Source organism: Haliaeetus leucocephalus, unplaced genomic scaffold (genome assembly GCF_000737465.1).
Source record: "Haliaeetus leucocephalus isolate CR32 unplaced genomic scaffold, Haliaeetus_leucocephalus-4.0 Scaffold484, whole genome shotgun sequence".
NCBI lineage: Eukaryota > Metazoa > Chordata > Aves > Accipitriformes > Accipitridae > Haliaeetus > Haliaeetus leucocephalus.
In genome coordinates, this window is record NW_010972920.1 from 2,189,360 (window position 1) to 2,206,282 (window position 16,923).

At 41.5% G+C, this 16,923-nt stretch overlaps 1 protein-coding gene across 1 annotated transcript in view; it reads right to left on the reverse strand.

The window, feature by feature from the left end:
* The window catches only part of MOB1B (MOB kinase activator 1B), a 43,161-nt gene that overhangs the window by 25,676 nt on the left and 562 nt on the right, over positions 1-16,923 (reverse strand). The window contains exon 2 of the mRNA XM_010575590.1: positions 16,495-16,578. Within this exon, the coding sequence (XP_010573892.1) occupies positions 16,495-16,578 (84 nt within the window). The remainder of the gene's footprint in view (positions 1-16,494; positions 16,579-16,923) is intronic.

A 16,923-nucleotide genomic window follows, 5' to 3' on the forward strand; every position in this document is an offset into this window, starting at 1 on the left:
AAATAAATAGAAAATTCTGCAGTGGCACTGTTTTCAGGATACACCTGCCACCTATATTCTTCTAACTGGTATATAATGCTGAGGCCATGGGATATCATCTTTCTTTCTTTCCTTGGGGTAACGCGCGAGTCACTAACTTCTGCAAGTATAACTATAACTCTCAGTGCCTGCCAAAAGCATTCACCACCATGGTCCAACTGAAATAAGCCCTTCAAAATATCTGGAAGTGCTCAAGAGATTCTGAGAAAGCCAAACTCAAGACAGTACACAGAACGTTTACCTGGGGCATGGTAACTTTTCATATTTCAACTCCTGCTTTTTCATCTTCAAAGGCCTTTGCAAGCATTAATTAATGCTCACAAAGTATCTTTGAAGTAGGCATCATTAGCGTCTTGTTAGACACAGGGAAACTGAGGCAGCGACTCACTGCCAAAGGCCAACAAGTAAATTTATCAGTCCCCAAGTTTCAGTTCTGTATCTCCCTGTCTCCCTTCTCCTGCTGCGCCTCTTTCTAAACTCCCATACACAGAAACACTGTAAGGTGAGAACCAAATTCCAAAGAAGCAAACAATTCAAGCCTTTGGACAATAATATGGGTCTTCAAATGATAACATCTTGCTAAGAACAGACACATCAGAGTATGATCGTGTTAGTGTCCAATAGCCAACATGTTGACATAGAAATTTAAAGGTCAAGCAACTTTGGGGAAATCAAATCAATAGTTGCAGCATTTTCCCCATGACAATCACAGCATCAGGACAGCAGGTAAAATTAAGTTACGTTGTACATGTTTGAAATCTGCACTGACAAAGATTTAACTTGAGCATTTCTGTTTATAAAAATGAGTAGTCACAACATTTCTGTTCTCAAGAGAGACAGTGCGCGAGCCAGGCATTACTTTCTTCAGCTCTTACAATACCAGGAAGTCAATTATTTTCCAGTCAAATTTCCACTCATTAAAACAAGCCTGTCTCACTCGGTTCACTTTAATTTGGAGGTAGCAAATCCAATGTAGGAATTCAAGAAGCAAGCATTCCACAGTCTTGTGTTCCTTCAATGTACTACCATGCAGCAGGTCTCAAGACAAACAAAAGTAACCACCAACTTAGGACAGAGAAAGATGGCCAAGGAAGCTTCAGTCCCATGCTCAGAGGTTACAGGTCCAATGGGCCAGAGAAAGGAGCGCTTCTGCCAGGCTGTGGGGCAGGATGAGTGACCCCAGAGCCCAGCTATTCAAGAGCTATAGACCATTTTGCAAATGCTGTTCTACTCCCCGATATTACTTCCTGGGAAGATGACTATGAAACCCCTTTAAAAGAACGGGCTAATGGTTTGACATGAGACGTGGTGCTATCAGTCCAGCCAACACGAATTCAGAAGACTGAAGTGCTCCAGGACAGTACAATACTGGGTTACAACTCGACATTAAGAGGTATTTGAAGGCTGTTCAACACAATCCGAGAGTTTAAAGCCAGCAAGCATATGGCTAAGTAGATACTCTAAGTGCACAAGCTGATAGCTCTCACCCTGAAAAATGTCCCTCTGTGTAAATTCTTCAGATACAGTCACTGTATTATTCTGAACAATAATAAAAGCAACACACTTCTGAAGAGCACTCCCATCTAACAAAAATAACTTTCACAAACATTAAGCTATAAAAAGTACAATTTTCTTCACATGGAAGGAAACACAGTATCTGCCAAGATCACTAAGCAAATCAAAGCAGCCCGTCTGGGAAAGAGTTAAGAGCTGCCAACTCCTTATACAACATAGCTGCTCTCCCAAAAAAAAGGTAAGGCAGTGGTTAGAAAGCAATTCCAGGCCCAGGGTTTTTGTTTTGCTTTGTTTCTTTGTTTGGGTTTTTTTTTAAGGAAGAATCAGTTGCACCGACTTGAAAAATTGCCACAGGCACATGGTCATTCCTATAAAAACAAAATACATGTTGTTTAGTGTTTATACACTCTACTGTAGGAAACAGTAACTCAAAGTACTTAAATCAATGGCACACAGCTGAAATTCCCCCCTGTAGCTAGTATGAGATACAAAAATAACCTAAATTGTCTACTACACCTAGAGTAAGTCACTGAAGTTAGAAATATCATAGTTAAAAATGGTGAAAGTACAGGTGCCAAAGAAATGATTCTTCCCAAAGCTAACACTGCACTTGGTAACCAAGAGGCTTCCACTTTTACAAAGAATGTCTTTGTGTGATTAACTGCCTGCCCAAGCCACAGCCAGTCGCCAAGGCTAGAAAAGCCTGGTGCCACACTTTATAACCCAAGGAGTCGGAGCCAAGTTACTTCTTCCCAGATTTCAGCATGCTCCTTCTGCAGCACTGCCATCAGGCAAGCGGTGTGGAGCATCTTCCGGAATAAGTACTCGATTCTGCCAAAGTAACAATTTAGGCTTCCAGACATTTCTGTGCAAACCCATCCCCGTTATATTCCCACAGGGGCTCCTGCTCGCTCCAGAACAGAATTGCTTCCTACGTTAAGCTGTCCTTTCAGACGCCCGACCCTCCATTGCAAGGAAGGGAGCTTGCTTTCTGCCTCCCAGTTGACAGGCTCTCCTCACTCGCAGGCTGGCGAGGAGGCCCAGCTGGACCTTCTCCTTGGCCAGGCGCCCGGTGCTGGTTTGGGGAGAGCGGCTGCAGCTCCTGCCCGAGCCCACGGCCTCTCCAGGGGGAGGCAGGCAGGCAGGCCCTGCTCCGCTCAGGTCCTCTCCTTGCAGGGGCTTCTGCTAGCATGGCGAAGCTGCCCATGGCAGCCACTTCCCCGCAGAGCTCTGTGGCAGTTTGTTTTGGTTTGGTTTTTTTTCCCAAAAACTCCAGGTCCTTGAGGTTAGCAGCTTAACAAGAAATTCAGATTTGAAAATAAATAAATAAATCCCAAGGTAACAGACACAAAACACAACTTTCCACAAAAGCCAGGGGGTCCTTTCAGAAGAAAAAGGAAGGAAAAAGCTTAGTTTCAAACACCATTTTTTTTAAGTACTGAATACCACTCTTTACAAAAAAAAAAAAAAAAAAAGCCTCCAGCAAACATGAACCAAAAAGTTTCCTCATCTGAAAAAAAAATAAAGGTATCACAGACTGGGGGAATTTAAAACAATGTCCTTATATTTCAGCACATGGAATTGAAAACAATGGCAATACAACACAGGTTATTCCTGAAAGAGCTTCTTCACATATCTGGAAATGGAATACACACAAATCCAGACAAAACCCCAAATCCCACTTTTTTCTTGTCAGTGAACCACTGTCATTCATCCTTCCTCATCCCACCCTTTTTCTTTGCTACACCATGAAGAAGGTTCAGTTTGCTGGAGGTTTTTCAACCTGAACATGCTTCTCAAGGGTTATAGTGACCATTATTTTAACTGATTTGAAACAGTGCCTCCTTCTACCAAAGTACTGACAGTGAAATAGGTATTTTTATGAGACTTTTAATTCTCTACCCATCAAGGCAAGGACTAAGATCTGGCTTCTCCTTCTCGGAAAAACAGCTGTCTTCACAGACTGAAGCTCCACACAGGATGGTATGAGAGGAGGCAGATGAAAAAGTCATCATCTCACCAATAGCTCTTAAAAAATACAGGTATCATTCTACACAAGACACTACATGTTAAAAGAGCAGAAGTTTATCAGATGATTCACATCCAGTAAGGAGAAAGTTATTTAAGGTAGCCTTAAGGAATGGTTTTGCTTTTGCTTGTCCCAACCATCACCACCCAGTGTTGAAAGCTGTCATAACACGTACACATTCTTAAAATACTTTTTTTTCTTCTATACATACACATTTTAGAGTCAGTGAAATCAAGAAAATGCAGGATTTGTCCAGCAGAAGTCAGATGCTCTTATGTGCACCAGAAGAGAGCCGAAGACAAGCTTTTGCTGGCTAAGCTATGCCTAGGGGACAGGTGACTGGTCCTTGGAAACTGGCCATTTAACTCTTCCCTCTGACACATGCCCTCGCTCGCCCTGCAGCAGCACACTTGGTGCCAAATCCACAAAGATGTTAGGTGGCCGCAGACCATTTTCTAGCCGAGCCAGGCACCTATGCTCCTCTGCATCTCTCCGCCTCTGTTTTTCCATCTGCAAGCCCAGAATGTGCCTGTAGGCAAGGGGGAGGTGTTACGCTACAACGCTCATGTCTACTACAACCCAACCCATGTGGGTGGCAATGGTGTTCCTGCTGTTTCACCAGTCGGATGGAACCCTTCTCTCAAGTAATCACAATTCCTAATCCAAGGAACAAGCAAGTGTCCAGAACACCATCCCATAACCAGGAAATCATCATCAGTTTGCTATGCTCACACAGAAAATAAATTCCCTTGTTTCATTTACAACATATTCATTTAATACACTTTCATCCTCTGGAAAATCCTCAAAATAAACAAAGCAAGTCAGAGTTGCCCTCATTGGATACTACCAGAGCTCCCTCTGTGCACTCAAAAACACAATTAAGCCAATTCCCAGAGCAGCCAACAGTTGCGGAAGTGACTCAGCTCCTCAAGCATTGTCCTCTGTAGGACAAACAGCAGTGCTGGGCAATGCAAGGAGAGGGACAGGCCAGAGAAACAAAAAGAAGTATACAAGGGTATCCATCAGAAAAAAAAAAAGATGAAAAAAGGAAAAAGTACACATTCAGCCAAGCATGCCCTATTGACTTGCAGAGACAAGCAGGCAGACATGCAGACCGCAGAGGAACTGGAACATGCCCGTGGTATAAAATCTGCAGCCTCCCAAAAGGCTCACTCTGCATATTTTATCAATGTCACTGGACTGCTGCTCCCACGTTTCTCCACAGACTTTTTCAAAAGGTTTAAGACTACCAAACATCACTCGAAACAAGTTTTCACTCCAATTTGCAAGGACGAAGCTTTTAGCAGAGACCCAAGCATCTCCTCTGCATGTTCTCCTCTGACATCCATTTGAAATCCTGTTACGTGAGAGGAATCAAGATTACCCAGAATGTTTTGCTGCACGCTCCTGGGTATCCATCGACTACCTTGAAGCAAACGCAATGCTGTCTTCACTCGTAAAACGTCTGTCTGATTACAAACAGAAATTAGATTTTTAAGAAAGCTGAGGACTGGTCTTGGCTGTTTTGTTAGGTTCTTTCCATCAGATCCAGGTTCTTTGACTATTTTAATACTAACAGTTACTGTGTACATACCCGCACACACATCATGGAACTGTAGAGCATAATCAAAACCAGATTTATTTCCGCAGATTATAATATCCTAATATTCATGTACTATTTCTTAAAAAAAGCAGGCTACTAGCAGCTTTGAAGAAGGTAAACACAAAGTATTCCTTCCTCTCCAACTGCTTTGTTTTTTCCTATGGATCACTGAGATGGAGTTCAGTATCTTTACCATTTCAGTCACTAATTAAGCTCTCTGCAAACTAAATTGCACTATTTTCTCACTAATGTTCCCCTCTTTTCTCAGGACATCCTTATTTCTGTCAATTAACATTAGCTCGCTTAAAAGGGAGGGCACAGCATGAATTCAAACAGAAGTTAGAACTTCACCCAGTTATGCTTCAAAGTTTAGTTTCCACAAAGGTTAAAACCTCGGTTTACTTCATGAATGTACCTAATAAATCATTCAGTAGACATAACTACACTTCTTTTGTAAAACCTATCCTTTCCCATACATAAAACTTGGCACTAAAAAGCCATTTGAACACTTATTTCTGCTGTACATGTGTATGGCGCATTTTCCTTTGGAGAAAGAGGATTCAATCAGGCTGTAAATAGTAGACTACTGAAAGAAACTGAAAGGTTGCTGAAAAGGATGCCATACGTACCCTGCAGCAAGGACTGCTGTGGGAGAACTCAAGCCACAGAGAATGCAGTTCTGCCCCGTGGCAAGCAAATTCAGAAACAACAAAGTCAAGTGCTTGTGACAGAGGATTATGTAACATTTGTTAACAGAAGTATACTTATGCACTCCATACCCATCGAAACCTGCAGAAAGACTCAAACCTGTGAATTTTGCAGTCCAAACCATCTCAGATGGTCTCCCTCTAATTTGTTATATGCATAATGAAGACACAGACCCAAGAGCAAATGCAGAAAGAAGAACATTTGCGTATTTGGGGGAAATTCTTAAAACCTGTCACTCAGATGTTTCCAAGAAAATGTTATGTTCCAAAGTAAAACAATTACACAGAGGGAAAATGCTCAGTAACACATGTGGGAGTGAGGATGACACAGCACATGTTACGCAGACGCATGGAAACATGAAAAGCAGTATTAGACAACTCAAACGTCATGCAGAACATAAGGGAACAGAGCAGGTTTTTTTTTCTTTTTAAGAGGGAAGCATTCAAGTCCTGGCCTGGCAGTCAAAGTGAACACCGACAAGAGAGGGAAATAAATCAACCACAGAATATGAGCATCCACACATGATCAGAAAACAAAACTAGCAAGTACCATTACGGATGCAACTAAGCAAGTTATAAAAGAAATACCAGGAATTACATAAAGCTACAAGTCTGGGTTACTTCTTTCAATAACTCATCCGACTGCATTTAAAGAAAAGATACTGGAAATGTTAATAAAGAAAGAAGGTTTACTAAACCATTTAAGTAGGCATGAAGGAGTTCAAGATCTTTCAACGAGTAACTGAAAATATCATTAAGTGGCCTGGAGAGCTCCAGCTTGCCTCGTGCAGCCTTGCACACTGCCCGTCCCATAAAGCATCATCCAGCCTGTGGGGCAGGAGGAAAGGGGGGGGGCATGTCAAATAAATAAAGCAGGTGATTAACAGTATTGGCCTACCTATGATTTCATTACTGTAGTACTTTTTTGATTTGATAAAACAAGGACAAAAGTATCCCATACCAAAACTATATGCTACTTGCCACAGCAAACTGTTCCCCCTGCTACAGACATTTCCTTATATTCAGCTAAATTCTCTTCATGTCTTTACATTACTAATGCCCGCTGCATCCCAAAACGTATCTGCTGCTAACAGTCACACCCTTTAAATACACTTAAGAAAGCAGGAAGCAGCGCTTTTCAGAAAGCAGTCTACAAGCCATTGAGGATGGTAAATTGCAGCAATAAAAGTTTGGCTCCAGTATCAAATTAGATCCTTACTTATACACCAAATATAGTGCTTGGAGAACATGCCTCAGAACATGGATCGTTTCCCAAAATGCTGATCAGTGCTTTTGAAAACCAATGCTTTATGAATGACTAAAGCAAATCTAGTCATACAACCTAAGAAATCACAGCAAGGCATTTGAAAAAAAAAAAAAACTAAACACTTTAAGACCGTCTTCAATCTTTTTAAACACAATGAAAAGAACAATCTGTTAATGAGTTTAGGAAAAAAGCAAGTTAAAAAAAAGAAACTTAACCAAATTTTAATGGGGGAGGAGTCACTTTAGCACTTTATAAAAGGCTGTCTTGTATTGCAACCCCCACATAAAACAGGCTGATGAGATGAACATGGCAAATGAGAAATACTTGGCAACTTCCCAACAGAAAACCTCAAAGCATACATGTTAAGATTACACTTAAACTTTGATTAATAGGTAAAACGGGGTCTGAATTCAGCAAACAACAGAACAATCATTAGAAGCAAGAAATAACACAGAGAATAACAGGAAGATGAAATGGACAGGAGGCAGTAATGAATAATCTACCAGCTTTCCAAAAATACACTGCATTACCTCATCACCAAGTATTTCTTACACATCCCCCATATTCAATACAATCTTGCATGTGCTATGTGTAACTATCTTCAGTAAAATTTGCTTATATCTTGCAAAGTATCATATTGGGAGAATCCACCTATCTGAAGCATCTGAGGGGGAACAACAGCTCCTACACACACAGGAGAACATTTCTTCTGAGATTATTTAAGCTTGTGCATTTGCCAGTTGAGTCCACAGTCAGTTTAACTGTTCTATGGTGAATTTAAATATACAGGTTTTTTCCTCTTTTCCACTCACACTGCAGCAATAAATTTTAAGAGGAGCTGTCAACCACAGAAGTTGGTTGGACATTAGAGACACTTGATTTTTTGTAAGTTACACTTCAGCATTAGAAGAAACAGTATTTTGTGGCCACAAAATATGACAAGTAAAAGACCTAGTAATGCCATTTTGATTCCTGGATCTAGAACTCTCAGCAAGTCCCTAAAACAATTGCTCCATTCAAGCAAAACCGCGACTGCGCTACTGAAGTTGGTAAAAACACAATTAAAATACCAGCTAGCAAAACAAAATATGGGTTATTTTATTAAGGTCAGTACAGGAAACCCACCCAATCATTATATGGGTTGAAATTATTTCTGTATCAAAAATCAGATGTCTCAAATTTTTAGCAAAAGAGGAATTTACCAAAGCTTACTTAAGCTCGTTTATTCTCTTTATCATAAAGAAAGGAATTAGACTTGTGATAAAGACAACAAATCCAGGCATTATGAGTTCTTATCCGCAAGATGGTCTTCTTCGCTGAGGAAGGGATTAAGATTTTGTATGTCAGGAGCGCTCATATCCCTAGGACACAAGCAATTAACTTGGAGGTAAGCTACCAAATTCAAAGACAAAGTGCGACGACAGACAACCCCCCAAAAAACCCAAGTACGTGGAAAAGAAGCAAACTTCAAATAAAACTCAACTGAAATATGGGTGGGATCACAGGAGGTATGTAAGAATAACAAAAGGAATGGATTCCTGCCAAGGAACAGCTGTGAACTGGAGAAGGAAGAGAGGAAAGGGTGAACAAGATAGAAGTGCCTTCACCAAAAAAAAAAACCCAGAAGGGAAGTTGGGACAAGAAGCTATGGTCACAGTCGGATTTCAAATGAATGGGAAAAGACAGAACAAAGGAAGAAAGACCATTTACATGGGCAAGTTATAGCAGAGCAACCAAAGTCAATGTTTTGAAGGGCAAGGCCTAAATGGACCAAAAAGCTGCACCGACTCCCAAAGAAAAAGAGAAACAATGCAAGAGAAGAGTGAATTAATTCACTTCCAAGTACTGCTTTTAAAAGTTTCAAGATATATTTTCAAGGAAAAAACTCCTGTTACCTTCATGAATTCACAGTGGGGGACTGTCTTTTTATTAACACAAAATTACCATCTCATACACATGAATTTACTGTCTGCTGACTCAGGCTACATATTCAAAATGGGAAGCAAAGACTTGAATTAAAGGGAACACGTCCGAGATGCACACCACTTTTAACTACACTGTACAAAACGGGGTATCAGGTTGCGAAGGCATACACTTACTAAGCTAGCTAAGAACTAAGAAGTCATTTCGAACTTAGTATCCAGGGTCCAATTTAAGCTGCACGAATACATGCCTCTCCAGACAGCCAATCCCCAGCTCTCATTCCCTTCTTTCAAATCCTTTCACCAAAATATTGACCCAGGCAGCAGTGCCCTGGGAAAGCATCTGACAGATCCACATCCAGAGTAACCACCACGCTGGCTCTGGGAAATTATTTGAAAAATTATAAAATGAACTTTGTGGTTACTTCTTTATAATCTGCTTTAAACTGATCCAGAAAAGCTGCACATACATGGTTTTACATAACCTAGCGTCGTGGTTTAACCCCAGCTGGCAACTAAGCACCATGCAGCCGCTCACTCATGTCCCTCACAGTGGGATGGGGGAGAGAATCAGAAGGGTAAAAGTGAGTAAACTCGTGGGCTGAGATAAAGACAGTTTAATTGGTAAAGCAAAAGCCACACACGCAAGCAAAGCAAAGCAAGGAATTCATTCACCACTTTTCATCGGCAGGCAGGTGTTCAGCCATCTCCAGGAAAGTAGGGCTCCATCATGCCTAACGGTGACTTGGGAAGACAAACGCCATCACTCCAGACATCTCCCCTTCCTTCTTCTTTGCCCAGTTTATATACTGGGCATGACATCACATGGTATGGCATATCCCTCTGGCCAGTTTGGGTCATCTGTCCTGGATGCGTTCCCTCCCAACTCCCTGTGCCCCTCCAGCCTTCCTGCTGGCTGGGCATGAGAAAATGAAAAATCCTTGACTTAGTCTAAACACTATTCAGCAACAACTGAAAACGTCAGTGTGTTATCAACATTCTTCTCATACTGAACCCAAAACATAGCACTATACCAGCTACTAGAAACAAAATTAACTCTATCTCAGCTGAAACGAGGACACCCACCTAGTCAGAATGTACTGTAACTCTGGAGGGAAATTTATAGCACCCTGCTCAATTTTAAAATTCAGTGTATCTCCTTCCAGAAGAGGTAAATGCAACAGATGTCTTCCTCTGGAAGAGAGCCCCCTGAAAACTTAAAAAGAGAAATCATTTTCTTGCCCTTATTTGCCTCATAGAGACTCCAAAAAGGACTTGTGCAGATTTTCCTCCCAAACGCTTTCAGCGCCATTCACCTAAGTTACTTTCCTATGGTACAGCGTGGCCCTTCACACCAGCCCAAATACGTCCATCACAACCTCTCTTCAGTAACATTCACACATCACATAGCAGGTGAAGTTACCATACTGACAGCCAACACTACACTAGTGCCACAGAAGCACGATGGAAGTGAAAGGGAAGGAAATGCTGTGTTTAAAAAGCAACACACACAGAGACGACAAAGCAAATCACTGGATCCTGATAATCCCACCTCATTAAATTTACAGGCTAGAAAAATTTTTAAAACTCTGTGAAAAGCAATTAAGTTACATTCAGTTACAGTTGAAGATAGATTCTACAGCATTTGAATATATAACCCACAATCTCCATCTCTGTGTACATTAACAACAACAACAAAAAAAGGACAAAACCCAAACAACAAGTTCATTGTAGCTCAACTCTAATGTGAAGTGGCTTAGTTTACAAATGGTAAAAGCACCGCACAGCATATCCTGCGATTTAGGTTGATTTGTGGGTCAAAGGGTTATTGATAGCTTTGGCAGCAATATCTTTCTTGTTGCTTACTACGGAAGACTTAAAAGCGGTGTAATTAAATGCAGCTATTTACTTCTCTAAGAAGAACAAGCAGTTTCATTCTGTCAGCCTTGGGCACGAAAACATATTACCGCACTTGCAACTCTTAAGCCACCCCTCAGTGGACAAATGCTTCTAATATTTTATACTTTTTCAAACAAGATAAAAAAAAACTAGGTATCTTTCAGGACACGTACAGCCTAAGATGTAACTGTGACCCCTGGGCTGTCCTTATCATGGTTGCCTGTTGCCATGAAGAGGTCCTAAATCCAAAGCCTTGACAGAAAAATATCAAATGCTTTTGGCGCCTTTTCAAGAATAAAAACCAAGCGCCTTCACACGTGCCTAAATCCTCCCCTGAAAGCGATCCTTGTTCCACCGCTATTCTCATCTGACAAATGTAAATAGCTAATTGCATAGGTTCGCTTACATTGCAAACACAAAGAGAAGAGGACAAACAAGGGAAAACAATTGTAGCATAAAAGCAAACAATTAGGAAGCAATTAAGACCGGACATCACCGCGATGTAGTAAACACAACTTTCACACTGAACAATGCCTTTCTTCATATGATTTTTTTTCTTTTTTTTTTTTTTCATTCCAAAACAATGCTTCTATACTGAGAAGGAAGCATCTAAGAACATTTCGAAGTGTCTATCGCTCACTTCATCAACTACATGTTCCCCGAAACAGAGTATTAGTGGCAAAAGTTTTTTTTTTCAAATGCAATTGCAAGCTCAGACATCTTACAGCCTGAACTGGTCTGCACAGCTCTGTTATTCCAAGGCAGACTCGTTCTTTCTGAAATAAAAGCCAGAAGTCAGCTTTGCAGCCCTCTACCTCCAAGCTTACAGATAAGGCAGCAACACTCACGCCTTACTGGATACAATTTATCTCCATTTCATGGTAGGCAAATTTGATCAGCTACTTTTTGAAAGTGTATGCTCGTTTACCACGACAAGCAGACATCTCGTCAAACACATCAAGAATGAACAAGGCCACTGTCAGGGGAATGGCAAGAACTCAACTACCTAAACAGGTAGTAACACACACAGAAAGCCAAATGAAGTTTGAAGGACAGGGTTGGCGACACAGCTAAGCTTATTCAATTGCCAGTTTGCAGAGAAAAAGGGAGAAGCCTCCTCCCTGCCTTTTGCCATGTCCAGACACTCCTGCTGCTTCCATTATTCTGACACCATCCCTCATGTCACTACACAATGACACCAAGTAACTAAATTAGCAAAAAACCTAATCCCACAAAAAAGGAATTCATAGTTTTCTGCTGGTTTAGCTTCTTGAACCAGCTCATTAGAAGGATGACAAGTGCCTCAGTGAGCTTAACCCTATCAGCAAACTGTACCCTAACAAACTGTTTTGGGGTCTTCAGGGAAGGTAAATGAGGAGGGAAGCAGAGTGACAAGCACTTTAAAAGGCCTTTTTCAAGAGAGTTCGAGAATTGTAAAAGGAATTGTACCACAGGCAGCACAAGAGGCAACACACGAAGACCTTTATCTAACTTTTTCATTCCCGTGGTTTCTGGAAGCTTTCTGTTCCTTAGTGTTCACTGCCTTGAAAATGAGACCAGCTGCCAGCCAAGTAACAAATCTTTTGATAGCAGGCATTTCAAAACAGGAATTAAACACAGAGTTAATACTGCAAGTGAACTGATGTGCTTCAACAACATTAAACACAAACTTCAGGTAAAAGCATATATTTCTACAGCCAGTAATTCAATGAATCATAGAATCATTTAGGTTGGCAAAGACCCTTAAGATCACGGAGTCCAACCATTAACCTAACACTACCAATGAAAGCTATAAGCAGCTAAAAAAAAAAAAAAAGACCAAAAAACCCCCCATTTTACTTTCTGTGAAGTTCACTGTCAGAGCTGATTCCATATAAACTCTACCTCTAAGGAATCCTTTTGCTTTCCTCAAAACTCAAAATTACTGTTACCAAGACTTAAAAACCAAAAAATTCTTTAAACAGTTGGCAATAACTTTGCAGTTCTCTCTCCAATTTACTCACAGGCAAACTCAAGAGACATTTCATTCCTGGTACTCTTCCAAAAAAAATAGCAAAAAAAGAAAAAAGAAACCAAACGCATCCCTAATGGTTCTGCTTAAAAACCAGGTTTTGCAGTAAGGTAACACATTCACGTGTCAAGAACCTCTACCGTGATCTCTGCTCTAGGAACACAGCCTGCACAGTAGTATTACATTAATCAACCTAAAACTGAAGAAAACCAGTACATTAAAATACAGAAGAAAAACGTCTGAATGTTTGACAAGCATATACTTCCCATTTCTAACAGTCTGTGAATGCCTACACGTTGATTTTCAGTGACCGAAATTCCAGCTTAGAAGTGCCTAACAGTCTTCTGTAGGAGTCCTTGATAAAGAGGAGATAAATACCACATCTCCAACTTTCAACTACATAAGGAACACTCACGAAACACTCGGTTGCTCTCCAGCTAAAGTAAGCTGAAAAACACTGCGCACTGTAGAAACTGCTTTCATTTATAAGTAGCAGCAACTGAGCATCTAGGAAAGCTGAGGAAGGGGAAACAACAAATAGCCAGGATGTTCTTCAAGAGCAGGAGCAAACCGGGAAATCAGGAAGGCCACAATGCTTGTCTATCTGGAAACAAACACACCAGCTCTGGTTTTGGTGTTACTCTGCAAGAGATGTAAGGGAAAAACGTCATGTCCCACTGCACTTTCTGCATATACATATACACACAAACTATGATTTTACTTAAATTCAAAAAAAAAAAAAATCAGGCGGCCCATCAGAAGAAGCTGCTATGCTCTGCTGTGCTGTATAACAAGATGGAGAAGGAAAAGCACATCTTTCTCCCAATCTGGTCTACAAGTTAAGTTTACATCCAACCATAAACATATACGCCCCAGACAACAGCTACGGGTCCTCACCCTTACTTGCCGTTTCCATCAGCTCCTGGTCTTTCCAAGTCTCATCAGTTACGACTACTTACACGAATGTCATTTTAAAAAAACATACACTGGAATTCTCGGAGAGGGATTTACCCGTACATAGATGTTTGGTGTTTGTTTTTTTTTTTAGGAAAAGACAATTTCACAACTTCAATAATAAAACTTAATCTTTTCCTTTTAAAAATAAATGGTTTTCATCTAGCTTCTTTTTTATGTTAAGTTTTGCCAGCGTAGGATAACACAAGCATGTTACCATATGGCACGCCTACCAGAACTATCTTTAATTTTTTTGCTTGGAGATGTAAGCTAAAGTACCTGCAACTATGCTGTAATTTCCTTTTAGAGAGAAACTATCTAGCTGATATTTTTTGGAACTGAAGATATTTTCTAGTCCAATTCCCACTTTTTAATTTTTTTGTAAAGATTCAGGATAACCTATTCAACCATTGAAGAGGTTTACGAAGTCTTTTCAGAAAGGAAGAAACAAATCAGAAAGAGAAAACAGTGGTGCTGAAAATAACAACTGCTGTCAAAACCGAGTTGTATTAATTCAGTAGCTCGTCTCACAAGACAGTCTTTTTATAATGTTACCCATAACCAGAGAAGACAATGGTTTCCCTTGATTTCCACACCCCACACCCCCCCCAATGTAGCTTTATATGTCACTGGCCCTGGCAACAGTAAAGAATAGCAATGGATTTGTCAGCGGACAAGGACCGTGCAACGGGCCCGCGAGGGGGGCCCCAAGCACCCTGTGTTATCCAAGCACAATCGCCCTGTTATTTGACAACAAGCAAGTCTGCATGCAGAAGACAGCTTTTGGTATCGTACTCGAGTGTCAAACTGACAAACTACAGCCAAGTTACTGACGATAAACCTGCACGATAGCCAATTTAGAAAACATTTCTAGTCTAAGTGCACAAGTACAATCTTCACCTGCTGCATCTTTATCAAAAGTTCAAAATTGTGAGTCAGTTCACAAAAACACAACAGTATCACTGAGGCAGAGAAAACAGCACGGACACAAAAACAACCTGGCTACCTCCATACCAAGGAAACTTTCGGTGAAAAAAGGGGTGAAAACATACTACAAAAAACTATGTAAAAAGGACTGTGAAAATGTGGGGAGTTATCAGCTCAAAATACAAGTTTGTGCTACTAAATCTGTAAAAGCGTAAAGATATCCAAGCACTATCTTAGAATAACTTTATCAACCTGAAATTCACGTTTGACAAAAGGTGATGCTTACTTTCTGTATACTTAAAAAAAAAACCCAACAACAAAAACAACAAAAAAGCCCAAACCCTAACTATTTGCCAGTTACAGAGAAAGTTTCCCTGGTCTCCCTGAGGCCTACCAGGCATATTTTAAAATTTCTTTTTTTAAATCCATTTCTAGACTGCAGATGAGTAAATTAGGTGCCATCTACAACACTCTGCCAACAACAGCTGAGACAGCTTTGCCAAACATTTCTAGCTTTGCCATGCAATAACTTCAGTTTCCATCTCGGTATTTCATCCAGCAGGACCACTTGAAACAATGCAGGTAGAGGTAAAGGTTTGCTTTCCTAGGTTTCAGAAGAGTCTGGAAACAGAAATAAGCATCTCATTATTGCTTGTGACAGAGGGTAGAGGGTTTCATGCTTTTCCGTTACCAGTTAGCCAAATGCTACAGAGAGGGAGGCTCTCTAATTTACAAACCAGACTCCCAGGACACCACTGTACGTGAAATCCTGTCCCCCTTCTCCATTGCAGCAGCTGAGAATTATGAAGGAGGGGGACAGCTGGGCTTCTCATTAGAAGCACCGTGCCTGAATCCAACAGTCATTTGTACCCACCTCCCATTTGCAGCTTGCACCCTGCAGCTGATAGGTGTCTTTCAAAACCTCTCTTGGGGTAAGGCAGCACAAGCACAATGACAGGCGAGCTGGTTTAGTACAGCAGAGTTAAAAGATAAATGCAGTGGAGGGATTTAGAAGGAAGCCAGCACCGGTGTTATTTGTCTCCATGAGAACACAACTTACTAGAACGCTCCAGCTCCCAAGATAAAGTATCTTCTCTAAAAGCAAACTACGTATACATCTGTTGGTTATCAATATAAGCCTTTAACAACTGTCAGATATTATGGCAACGGTCCCACTAACTGCTCGCACGTAACTCTGAACGTGCAAGAACACTCAGCAGGGCGAAGGCCTTAATGGAGCTTGGCTCTGCAAGGGCGCCTTTTTCAGCTGCTTGGATTTCCCTTCTTTCCCTAGAGCACATCTTCACTTTAATTAATAGGTCACTGAACCGGTTTACGTTAATTGTCAGAAGTACCTCGTCTTTGTTCCCAAGGGGAGGGACCAAAGTTCATTCAGTTGCTGTCGACGACGCAAAACTGCAAAACCTAAGGTTTTGCACACACCTAAATCGCCACCGATTCCTAAGGGAGCTTTTTTATGCCGCAGTAAACAATTGCCTTCTCATTAGCAACGTGCACCCCGCCAGCGATCCCTCGCTCGCCGGCTCGCACCAGATCACCCTCAGTCATCTGCGCAACCATTACCTCAACCTGGAATTAACTTTTAAACGCTGCTGCTCACCAAAGCTGCGTCAACGCCATCCAGTTTTAACTTATCTACCGCAGATATCGCTACGGGCAGCAACTTCTGCCCATAACCTCCTTGCTGCGAGTTAAAAAAAAAAAAAAAAATCGTGAGGAAAAGGGAGACTCCAAAGATGGGTGCCTTCTCCCCCCCCCCCCAAAGCCTGCTCTCGCCTTGCCAGCGATAAAACCCTTTGGGCTTGCCAACACAGGGCCCACCGCGAAGCTCTCCAACGACCCCCAATTAACTGATTCGCCCCGCGTGGCTGATTTTTAAATTCATGTCGTCGTCCCCTTTCCAGACACCCCCGGGGGAACTGCCGCCCTCCAAACGCCCTGGCGGCCGGCCCCGAGCTGCCGTTAACCCCCAGCTCCCGCCGCTGAGGTGGCGGAGGCTGAGGGGAAGGCGGTGGGGGGGAGAGGCGGG